This window comes from Nerophis lumbriciformis, linkage group LG32, assembly GCF_033978685.3.
Source record: "Nerophis lumbriciformis linkage group LG32, RoL_Nlum_v2.1, whole genome shotgun sequence".
Classification (NCBI taxonomy): domain Eukaryota; kingdom Metazoa; phylum Chordata; class Actinopteri; order Syngnathiformes; family Syngnathidae; genus Nerophis; species Nerophis lumbriciformis.
The window spans coordinates 13,221,227-13,234,054 of NC_084579.2; the positions used below are offsets into that span (position 1 = coordinate 13,221,227).

Consider the following 12,828-nt stretch of genomic DNA (forward strand, 5'->3'; position numbering starts at 1 on the left):
ATATTTTGAAGAAACAGTCAGAAAGCACCTTGAAGATTGTGTCAAATTAAATTTTTGCAAAATTGTGAAAACACTAGTACGTGTTATGTAGACCATAGGGAAGCGTTTTAAATGTAGAAAAATAAAAATCCTCGTATGACCCCTTTTGGGGAGTATGGGGTAACGGACTGTCTTATTGTGGCGGTCCGCTCCCTGTATGATCAGTGTCAGAGCTTGGTCCGCATTGCCGGCAGTAAGTCGGACCCGTTTCCAGTGAGGGTTGGACTCCGCCAAGGCTGCCCTTTGTCACCGATTCTGTTCATAACCTTTATGGACAGAATTTCTAGGCGCAGTCAAGGCGTTGAGGGTATCCGGTTTGGTGGCTGCAGGATTAGGTCTCTGCTTTTTGCAGACGATGTGGTCCTGATGGCTTCATCTGGCCAGGATCTTCAGCTCTCACTGGATCGGTTCGCAGCCGAGTGTGAAGCGGCTGGGATGGGAATCAGCACCTCCAAGTCCGAGTCCATGGTTCTCTCCCGGAAAAGGGTGGAGTGCCATCTCCGGGTTGGGGAGGAGATCTTGCCCCAAGTGGAGGAGTTCAAGTACCTTGGAGTCTTGTTCACGAGTGAGGGAAGAGTGGATCGTGAGATCGGTGCGGCGTCTTCAGTAATGCGGACGCTGTATCGATCCGTTGTGGTGAAGAAGGAGCTGAGCCGGAAGGCAAAGCTCTCGATTTACCGGTCGATCTACGTTCCCATCCTCACCTATGGTCATGAGCTTTGGGTTATGACCGAAAGGACAAGATCACGAGTACAAGCGGCGGAAATGAGTTTCCTCCGCCGGGTGGCGGGGCTCTCCCTTAGAGATAGGGTGAGAAGCTCTGTCATCCGGGAGGAACTCAAACTAAAGCCGCTGCTCCTTCACATCGAGAGGAGCCAGATGATGTGGTTCGGGCATCTGGTCAGGATGCCACCCGAACGCCTCCCTAGGGAGGTGTTTCAGGTACGTCCAACCGGTAGGAGGCCACGGGGAAGACCCAGGACACGTTGGGAAGACTATCTCTCCCGGCTGGCCTGGGAACGCCTCGGAGCTGGACGAAGTGGCTGGGGAGAGGGAAGTCTGGGCTTCCCTGCTTGGGCTGCTGCCCCCGTGACCCGACCTTGGATAAGCGGAAGAAGATGGATGGATGGTATGACCCCTTTTAAGCTGATGGTGCACTTCTGCAGGTGCATTCTATGTTGCCTCATCAGTCAGTTCTCAGCCCGCCCCTTATTACCATCCGGTGTATTTGCTCAGTAGTTCAAGTGAAACAATGCAAACATTCCGCCGCACGCACAATACCCGTCTCTCCTGAAAGCCCAATTTGTGTCTGTGCACCACGCTGAGTCTATTCCCCCAGCCACCACGCCGCACAGTCGCACCGCGCTATTAGCTGTCTGCTGGCAGTTGCAAGTCTGCAACAACAATATCAATGTACAAAAGAAGCCGTCTGCATTACACACGCTTAAACAAAAGACTCTCAGCCGACATCTGTCAAGCATCCGCGCCTTCAAAGCTCCTTTTCATGGCACATTCCGGCTATCTCGCCACAACCTCTGCATCCACGACCATCTTTTTCCCCTTCCTCTTGTTCTAATGAAAGCACAGCCGGAATAATATAATCCCTTCTCCTGCCTCCCCCCTCGTGCTCTGTCTTCCCGCGGCTTAGTCGATACGTTGGATTTGGACACACGTGCATGGCGAGATAATGCAAATGTTTCTATAAATAGGGGCAATAACGCTGACAGTAGCAGTCTCCCAAGTGCGATAGCTCCATGTGATGCTTCCACACACACACAGTGCTTCTTTATAGTGCGGCCTACCCCGGCAGCATATAAACACTTGAGCTGCAAAGCAAACACATTATAGATAGGTGCTATATGGTAGGAGGCTCCAATAAAAGGACTAGACGGCACAAAAAAAAGCGCATACACGTCTTAAGCAAACAACACAAAGCTCGCCGAGGACTCGACTGCTCGCGCGGCGAGAGCCTATTGTGTGTTAGACAACAAGCTTAACATCAAATGTGCACGAGTGCATTGAGCTGCCACTAAAAGGAAACACTCGCATTTCGCCACTTTGCACGTTACAGTACAAACATGACAATTTCAATGCGCGCCGTAAACCATGGACGTGATGCCGGATGACAAGACGATGTAATAATAATAATGATAATAATAAAAGTACTGTGCAGAAGCAAGCAGCACTAACATTTGTGTTGTAACTGCCTTTTTTTACACACAATTTAACACAGTAAGGCATGGCAGATTTCTACTGTTTTACAATGTTTTGTTTTGTTGGTAACACTTTAGTATGGGGAACATATTCACCATGAATTACTGTAGTTGCTTATTAAAGGCCTACTGAAACCCACTCCTACCGACCACGCAGTCTGATAGTTTGTATATCAATGATGAAATCTTAACATTGCAACACATGCCAATACGGCCGGGTTAGCTTACTAAAGTGCAATTTTAAATTTCGCGCGGAATATCCTGCTGAAAACGTCTCGTAGAGGACATTTTGGGACAGCATGGTGGCCAGCTATTAAGTCGTCTGTTTTCATCGCAAAATTCCACAGTATTCTGGACATCTGTGTTGGTGAATCTTTTGCAGTTTGTTCAATGAACAATGGAGACAGCAAAGAAGAAAGCTGTAGGTGGGAAGCGGTGTATTGCGGCAGGTGTTGTGCCGGATAACGCACCCCCGCCGTAGAATGCACCCCCTGACTGTTGTGCCGGATAACACAGCCGGTGTTTTATTGTTTACATTCCCGAAAGATGACAGTCAAGCTTTACCATTGGCCTGTGGAGAACTGGGACAACAGAGACTCTTACCAGGAGGACTTTGAGTTGGATGCGCAGACGCGGTACCGTGAGTACGCATGCAGCTGCGGCTTCCAAACATTTGATCGCTTGCCCGTACGTGCGTGCCGCTATGTGCATGTCACGTACGTAACTTTGGGGACTTTGGGGAAATATATAAGCTGTGAACGGTGAACGGTACTTTGGGCTGTGGGATTGAGTGTGTTGTGCAGGTGTTTGAGTTGTATTGGCGGGTTATATGGACGGGAGGGGGGAGGTGTTTGTTATGCGGGATTAATTTGTGGCATATTAAATATAAGCCTGGTTGTGTTGTGGCTAATAGACTATATATATGTCTTGTGTTTATTTACTGTTTTAGTCATTCCAAGGTGAATATCAGGTCCCACCCGCCTCTCACAGCATCTTCCCTATCTGAATCGCTCCCACTGCCCTCTAGTCCTTCACTCTCACTTTCCTCATCCACAAATCTTTCATCCTCGCTCAAATTAATGGGGAAATTGTCGCTTTCTCGGTCCGAATCGCTCTCGCTGCTGGTGGCCATGATTGTAAACAATGTGCAGATGTGAGGAGCTCCACAACCTGTGACGTCACGCGCATATCGTCTGCTACTTCCGGTACAGGCAAGGCTTTTTTATCAGCGACCAAAAGTTGCAAACTTTATCGTCGATGTTCTCTACTAAATTATATCAGCAAAAATATGGCAATATCGCGAAATGATCAAGTATGACACATAGAATGGACCTGCTATCCCCGTTTAAATAAGAAAATCGCATTTCAGTAGACCTTTAACACGCAAATTAGTAACATACTGCCTAGAGATGTCCGATAATATCGGACTGCCGATAGTATCGGCCGATAAATACTTTAAAATGTAATATCGGAAATTATCGGCATCGGACGACATGAACTCCATGGTGTTCAGGGATAAATAGTCTCTCCTATTGCTATTGTACCATTTTTCCAGCTATAGTTACATTAATCATTAGTAATGCAGCAGCCTAGTTTAGAATGGCAGGGTCCCTGCTATCACATGTTGATAAAAATATCACATTTACATAATAAAAATCAACTTCAGGCTTCCCAAATGCTGTAATAAATTAAGCAGTTGACTTGAAACTGTTTAATGTTGCACTTTTTATATATAAGAAAAGTTTTGTCATTTTATTTAATCCGAGCAACAACTTGAGGCAGTTTAATGTTGATTAACGTGGGCAGAATTATTATAGTGTTCCCAATGTTAAAAAGATAAAGCCATTGTTTACAAATTTGGTAAATAAATAACCCCAAAATGTATATTTTGTTGTTTTATCACTGTACCGAAAATGAACCGAACCGTGACCTCTAAACCGAGGTACGTACCGAACCGAAATTTTTGTGTAATGTTACACCCCTAACGTGAACGTAAAAAGGTAAAACATACACGGAGAATGTCTGCAACTTGTGGACGACGGAACTGTCTGCTTTGTCATCCACAAGTTGCCTTTAGTGGTGTTTCTTGCTGTAATTATAATTAGTTATTAAGACTAGTAATTATAATGAATTAAAACAGTACAGTCATTTAACAATGAGCTCTGAGTACAGTATGCGGTTTTACTGCTTTCTACTTTTAAGTCTGTGTGGGATAAAATGAGTAAAACATCAATGCAGTATTTGTTTTTAGAGGCAATATAGTACCGAATATGATTCATTAGTATCACGGTACTGTATTAATACCGGTATAGCGTACAACCCTACAAGGAACACATAAAATAACAATTTTGTCATGTCTTTTGATCATGTTTTGTTTGGCTATGTTCTGTTGGTTTTTGGACTCTTTTAGTTCCTGTTTTCATTCCCTTGCTTTGTCACCATGACAACCATTAGTTTAACCTGTTTCAAGTGTTGGACTTATGCACCTGTTTTCAATCACCACATGACTATGTAAGCCTGTCATTTTCTGTCGGTCGTCCTGGCGTCATCACTCTGGTTATGTATCACTCTGCTTCAGGCCATGTTTACTGCTTCATGCCTTGTTTTGGATTATTCATGTCACGTTTAGCGAGTCTTTTGTTTCATGTCCATAGTTTTGCCTTTGCGGTAGTTTTTGTTTCTTAGCCAAGTTTGTTCTCCGCCTTGGGCGCGCCTTTTGTTTGCACTTTTTATAGATAAATTAAAACATGTATTCACCTTCACGCCTTGTCCGGTCCGTTTCTATTGCATCTCGGGAAAACAATCCATGCAGTTTACTGCACCATAGTCCAAGTCTTGACAAATTTAGTTCAAAGTTATTGACTATAAAAAAGCCTCAAAACACAGCAACCTTTTGAACTTTCTGAAAAAGCTGCTGCTAATTCAGGCATTTTCGGCAGGAACAATCACAAAAAAAGTGCAAAAAGTTCCATTTCCTGTTCCCGTTGCATTATTTTCCTGTCTTTGAGTGAACTTTAAATTGTATGATTTGTTTTTGTTTTAAATGTACACTGAACAACAAATCTAATGATGGCCTCAGACTAGGGTTGTACGGTATACCGGTATTAGTATAGTATTGCGATACTAATGAATCATTTTCGGTACTATACAGCCTCTAAAAAGTACCGGTCCCACAACCCCCGCGCCCGCGTCGAAGTCATGTCAAGTCATTGCTGGTTTACGAGCAGAGGAGCATGTTCGGCAGCGCACAATCACGGAGTACTTACAAGCAGACACAGTGTGTAGACAGAAAAGGGAGAACAGACGAATTTTGGCTTAAAAACTAACTATAAAGGTGAAGTTATAACACTGAAACGCCCACCGGAAGAGGTGCTTTAAGACATGGCTAGCTAGCTAGAGGCTAAAGTCCAGCCGCTGTCGGCAGTGTTTTAGCTACTTCTAAATCACTAATCCTGGGTCTCCATGGCGACAAATAAAGTAAGTTTCTTACAAGTATCCTCCCTGCAGGACAAGGAATGGATGGGTTGCAGCTTACTGCGCAGTTCGTTCTCCCGGGATGCAAACAGACGACTCCGGACAGGACTTGCAGGTAGGAACATGATTTAATTTTGAAAAACTCAAAGAGGTACAAAAACAGAAAAACAACCCGATGGAAGCTAAGTACTTAGCATGGGCTAGGAGGCAAGCAAAACTTACGTAACCGTAGTGTGAAGCGAACAAAGAAGCCAGACCGACTGACTGGCAAAGGCAGGCTTAAATAATGTCTCTTGATTAGCAACAGGTGAGCGTCCCGAACACAAGAGGCAGGTGAAAATAATACGTAGCCATGGTAACAACTCAGAGGTCCACAAACAGGAACTAAAGGAGTCCAAAACTAACAGAAAAGACAAAACATGATCCGGACCACGGATCATGACACAAGCGCCATTGGTGGATCGACACTTGACATCCACTGTAATGATACCAAGTACAGGAGCGATTGTTATGTTTGTTGTCTTCTCCCTGCCTTCTCTACTGCTTTTTATGAACGTTTTTCCGAGAAGCCAGGTAAGCCGCCAGGCGGCGTCCTTTAAGGGGGGGAGTACTGTTATGTTTGTTGTCTTCTCCCTGCCTTCTCTATTGGTTTTTTAGTTTCTTCCCCAGTCTTTTGTCCCCAACGAGGCACACCTGCTGCTAATCACTTCCTGGTAGCATTTAAGCGCGTCTCCGCCAGCTGGTCCCTGCCGGTTATTGTTCCTGAACTACGCTCTGACATGTGCTACCTTCATTCTGCCTCCCTGGTATGTTGCCTTTGCATATTTCTGTAATATTGACCCCGTTGTGTTTTTGTTTTCCTAGCCACCTTGTTTTGAGAGGACTAGTTTTTGCCATGCTGTGTGCGTCCTGACCTTTGCTACGCCAACCTCTGAAAGAGACTACTTTTGTTATATTTCCCATGGTGTGCACTTTTGCCCCATCACCCTTAGTTACCATTTTGGACTTATTCAATATTTTCATTTTTTATCGCATACCTTGCCTCCATTCTCTGCATCCCGGGGTCCACCCTTGAACTCAATCCTAACAGCGATACTACTATGATTACGTCTATATTTTTTGGCATCACAACATCTTCTTTCGTTTTTTTTTTATTTATATTATGTTGAAAAAACTGAAATATGAAATATGGACTTTGAATATGACCAATGTATGATCCTGTAACTACTTGGTATCGGATTGATGCCTAAATTTGTAGTATCTTCCAAAATTAGTGTAAAGTATCAAACAACGGAATAATAAGTGATTATTACAAGTATTTTGTACGGTATATTGTTTTATATATTGTACAGGATTGCTCATTATTTTTATTGGATAGTAGTCTATTTATTTCAATTCTTAGTTTTATCTTTATTACTTCTTGTGTAATTTATTTTTTATCCCATATTTGTTCCCACGACCGCACCTTAAGTTGGAGTCCTTAATCTCGTTATATGCAAATATAATGACAATAAAGTCCATTCTATTATATTCTAAGTGTAGATAGAACATGTTAAAAGATAAAGTAAGCAGATATTAACAGTAAATGAACAAGTTGATGAATAATTCATGTTCTACCACTTGTCCTTAATAATGTTGACAAAATAATAGAATGATAAATGACACAATATGTTACTATCAACAGACTAAATTAGGAGTTTTTGTTTGTTTACTTACTGCTAAAAGACAAGTTGTCTCGTATGTTCACTATTTTATTTAAGGACAAACCTGCAATAATAAACATATGTTTAATGTACCCTAAGATTTTTGGTTAAAATAAAGCCAATAATGCAATTTTTTGTGGTCCCCTTTATTTAGAAAAGTACCGAAAAGTATCGAAGTAATTTTAGTACCGGTACCGGTACTGCCTCAGACTATTGCACAGCACTGTAGATGAATAGCAAAAAAAAAAGCAGCGACTTCATCCTTCACCACATTAATGGCTTTTCCCTCCTCCTCCTCGTCACGCTCACCTTCCAGCTCGTGATGGATGACATCCGACAGGTTGGGCTCGTCCCCCCACCAGAAGATCCACAGCTCCTTGGCGTCGGGCTTGATCTTGCGACGCCACACGCACAGCAGGTTGGCCTGCACGCAGCGCATGAAGCTGCGCAGGACCGGGTCGTCCTGGGCGGGCGCCGAGATCACCGGCCCGTACTCGCCGCCGCCGCGGAAACTGTAGCAACGCCATTTGATGCCGGTCAAATCCGCCTGGTGGAGATAGAAAGGGTCAGTCGTTCCGCACACTGCAAAAACTGAAATCTAAGTAAGATTAAATATCTCAAATAAGGGTGATATTTGCTTAAGATAATTCTTCTCACTAAACAGATTTTATGTTAGAGTGTTTTACTTGTTTTAAGGGTTTTGGTCCTAAATGATCTCAGTAAGATATTACAGCTTGTTGCTGAGATTTGATGACCTATATTGAGTAAAACATGCTTGAAACTAGAATATCAACTGTTGCAAAGCTGTGTCATCAACACTCACAAGTAGGGATGTCCGATAATGGCTTTTTGCCGATATCCGATATTCCGATATTGTCCAACTTTTAATTACCGATATCAACCGATACCGATATATACAGTCGTGAAATTAACACATTATTATGCCTAATTTGGACAACCAGGTATGGTGAAGATAAGGTCCTTTTTAAAAATAATAATAAAATAAGATAAATAAATTTAAAACATTTTCTTGAACAAAAAAGAAAGTAAAACAATATAAAAACAGTTACATAGAAACTAGTAATTAATGATAATGAGTAAAATTAACTGTTAAAGGTTAGCACTATTAGTGGACCAGCAGCACGCACCATCATGTATAGAATAGAATAGAATAGAAAGTACTTTATTGATCCCTGGGGGAAATTCAGCACCACATGTGTGCTTACGGACTGTATCCCTGCAGACTGTATTGATATATATTGATATATAATGTAGGAACCAGAATATTAATAACAGAAAGAAACAACCCTTTTGTGTGAATGAGTGTGAATGGGGGAGGGAGGCTTTTTGGGTTGGTGCACTAATTGTAAGTGTATCTTGTGTTTTTTATGTTGATTTTGTCATGACTTGGTCCTGGGTGTTTGCTTTTCCGGGATGCAACGGAAAGTTGGCTCAGGCGAGACGGGAATGTAAGTACATAATTTATTTTATAATTACTAAAACAAAAAGAAGTAAACAAAAGGCGCGCACAATGGCGGAGAACAAACTATGAAACCAAAAAGACTATAAACATGGAACAAAAACTTACTTTGGCATGGGACATGAAGCATGATCTAAGAGGATGAAGAGTGTGTAGAGCATAATTGTGGGATGTCGTCAGAACGACAAACTGAAAACAATGAACTTAAATACTATAGACATGATCAGTGAAAGCAGGTGCGTGACTCAAAACGTGAAACAAGTGCGTGACGTGACAGGTGAAAACTAATGGTTGCTATGGTGACAAAACAAAACAAAAGTGCACAAAAAGTCCAAAAACAAAACCGAACATGACCAAAACAAAACATGATCACTCAGACATGACAGATTTAAATAAAACAAAAATTAAAAAAAGATACCGATAATTAATAAAACAATACCGATAATTTCCAATATTACATTTTAAAGCATTTATCGGTCGATAATATCGGCAGGCCGATATTATCGGACAACTCTACTCACAAGTATAAAACTACTTTTTTAAAGTACCGTATTTTTCGGACTATAAGTCGCAGTTTTTTTTCATAGTTTAGACTTAGATATGTTTTTTTCCTTCTTTATTATTCATTTTTGGCAGGTGCGCCTTATACTCCGGTGCGACTTATACTCCGAAAAATACGGTAATAATTTTTTACTTCATGCATGAAAAAAAAAATCATGATGCATATCATTATGTCAAGATAATGGCACTAGCATTTACTTCAATTAAGAATATTTTTCAACATATTGAGCAAAAAGGTCACTTTTTTTTTCTACCAAGAAAAGTGCACTTGTTATTAGAGAGAATATACTTATTTTAAGGTATTTTTGGGTTCATTGAGGTTAGCTAATTTTACTTGTTTTGGAAAGTCTTGATAAGCCGAATTTTCTCGTTCTATTGGCAGATAATAGACTTAGACTTAGACTTAGACAAACTTTAATGATCCACAAGGGAAATTGTTCAACACAGTAGCTCAGTTACAATGATGGAAAGTGTAAGGATGGAAAGGACAATGCAGGTATAAATAGACTAATATAGCGATAAAAAATCTAACATATATACGAATATATACATAATATGTGTACAGCAGTGACGTGCGGTGAGGTTCATGACTGGTGAGGCACTGACTTCATCACAGTCAGATTTACAAACATATGAACCCTAAAGAGTATCTTATTCACCATTTGATTGGCAGCAGTTAACGGGTTATGTTTAAAAGCTCATACCAGCATTCTTCCCTGCTTGGCACTCAGCATCAAGGCTTGGAATTGGGGGTTAAATCACCAAAAATTATTCCCGGGCGCAGCGCTGCTGCTGCCCACTGCTCCCCTCACCTCCCAGGGGGTGATCAAGGGGATGGGTCAAATGCAGAGGACACATTTCACCACACCTCGTGTGTGTGTGACAATCATTGGTACTTTAACTTAACTTTAACTTTACACATACAAACTGTAGCACACAAAAAAGCACATTTAATTAAAAAAATTTTATTATGGTCTAACCTTTACTTATAAGTGCGGGAACAGTGGTGTTCGTGTTGGAGGAGTTGTGAATGAATGAAATATGAAATCCGTGCTGCAGTCTGCAGGTGTACCTAATGTTGTGTCCCTGCAGTCGTTCACAGCTCCTCCGGCGCGAGCATTGTTGTTTTTGCACTTTTTGGCTTCATGTTAAGTGACTTTTTTTGGGTGGATTCGGTCTTGCACGTGGAGGGTTTGGGTGTGGGCTTTGGTTGGAGTGGCGCTCCCGTCGGTGGGTGCATTCTGCGGCGGGGGTGCATTAACCGGCACCAGGAGGCGGGATTACTGCGAGCCTCACACAGTGCGTCTTCGCAGCAGTTTTATGATTGCTCAGCACAAGAAATGCGTTACACACATACAGTTGTTGACAAAATACACTGTACATTATATACCTCAGCTAACTAAACTATGGAAATGCATAATATAGTTCATATAGCAATACGGTCTCACTGCACAGCAGGCCAGCACTTAGCCGAGTCCGCAATCCATGTTGAGGCACAATTGAGTGATGTGCCTCAACTGGCTGCTGATCACCGCACCGTCTCTTCTCAGTATTTGAACGGCAAATGTGAAAATTCAGCGATTTTGAATAAAAATAATCTAAAACTGGTGAAGTTAAATGGAAAATAACTTTATAGTATAATCACTGAATACATATAACAATTTAATTAATTTGTTTTCTTTTTACATTTTTTTCTTTCCATGATGGCAGGTGAGGCCCTATATATACAGATATATTATATTATGTCAATAACATACAGTATATACAATATATACCAATGACCATGTACAATATTACAGTATATACAGTATATGTGACAGCAGCAGCATAAAATAGGGAGTAGATCCAGCAGGAAATAGAAAATAGACATTATAAACATTATAAACAAAGAGAAGTGTTGCTTAGTTCAAATAAAATACAAATTCAAATAAAATACCCCTAATTTTTGTTTTGTTTTTTCTTGTTGTTGAACACTTGACTTTTTGCAGTGCAGTCACCGTGATCGTTTTGTCAGCGTGAGCCTCGAACAGTCGTTTTTTTTAATTGACCCCAACATGAACGCGGCCTAAGATTGCTCTCTTGACCCCGAGGTCTGCGCCCCGCTCGTGTGTCTATATTTCCACACACGCCGCGATCTAACGCGACCGCTAAGCATGAATCAATAACGTGAGTGCAGCGAAGCTTTACGCCGCTTGTGTTTCACATGAAAGAAAACATCTAAATGCGATCAATAACCGCACACAAGCCATCCAATTATGCTCGCAGACTTCCTGTTCACATGGCTACGCGCTTGGAACATCTTCCTGTATTAAAAAGGGGGGGGGGGGTTCGAAAAATGAACAATAGAGCTCACTGGAGCAGACGGCTACACAAGCAAGACGCAGCTTGTCCCAGGAATGACGGACGACATGAGCGGATGTCGTAGTAGCGGAAAGGTCAACGTTTTTTTTATGGTCACACCCAAGCAACGTTCTGGGTTTAAGCATGCAGCCTTGAGCACGTCGCCGTTGAAAATGTAGCCGTGAGTGCCAGCTGCAGTCCAATGTGCTCATTCGTGTGTGTGTGTGTGTGTGTGTGTGTGTGTGTGTGTGTGTGTGTGTGTGTGTGTGTGTGTGTGTGTGTGTGTGCGTGTGTGTGTGTGTGTGTGTGTCCATTTCAGACTAACACTCTTCTCAGACTACAAGGGAAGACACATATTTCTGGATTGCAGACTTAGCCAAACAAATCAGGTATGTTATGTCAGTGTTTTTCAACCACTGTGCCGCGGCACACTAGTGTGCCGTGGGAAATTATCTAATTTCACCAATTTAGGTTAAAAATATTTTTTGCAAACCAGTAATTATAGTCTGCAAACGATGTGTTGTTGTTGAGTGTCGGTGCTGTCTACATAATGATTTTCAAGGTACAAAAAAATTTTCAAGGTAAAAATTTTTTTTCAAGGTAAAAAATGATTTTCAAGGTACAAAAAAATTTTCAAGGTAACATTTTTTTTTCAAGGTAAAAATTTTTTTTCAAGGTAAAAAATGATTTTCAAGGTACAAAAAAATTTTCAAGGTAACATTTTTTTTTCAAGGTAAATTTTTTTTTTCAAGGTAAAAAAATGATTTTCAAGGTACAAAAAAATTTTCAAGGTAAAATTTTTTTTTCAAGGTAAAAAAAATTTTTCAACGTAAAAAAGATTTTCAAGGTAAAAACAATTTTTCAAGGTAAAATTTTTTTTTCCAAGGTAAAAAATGATTTTCAAGGTACAAAAAAATTTTCAAGGTAAAATTTTTTTTTCAAGGTTAAAAATGATTTTCAAGGTAAACAAATATTTTTCAAGGTACAAAAATTTTTTCAAGGTAACCGTGTAATACTC

General features: G+C 41.1%; 1 protein-coding gene across 3 annotated transcripts in view; it reads right to left on the reverse strand.

Annotated features, from left to right (window-relative positions):
• The window catches only part of LOC133574994 (mediator of RNA polymerase II transcription subunit 13-like), a 288,172-nt gene that overhangs the window by 178,650 nt on the left and 96,694 nt on the right, over window positions 1-12,828 (reverse strand). For all 3 annotated transcript variants that reach the window (XM_061927429.2, XM_061927428.1, XM_061927427.1), the window contains exon 2: window positions 7,739-7,976. In XM_061927429.2, coding sequence (XP_061783413.1) covers window positions 7,739-7,976 — 238 coding nt within the window. The remainder of the gene's footprint in view (window positions 1-7,738; window positions 7,977-12,828) is intronic.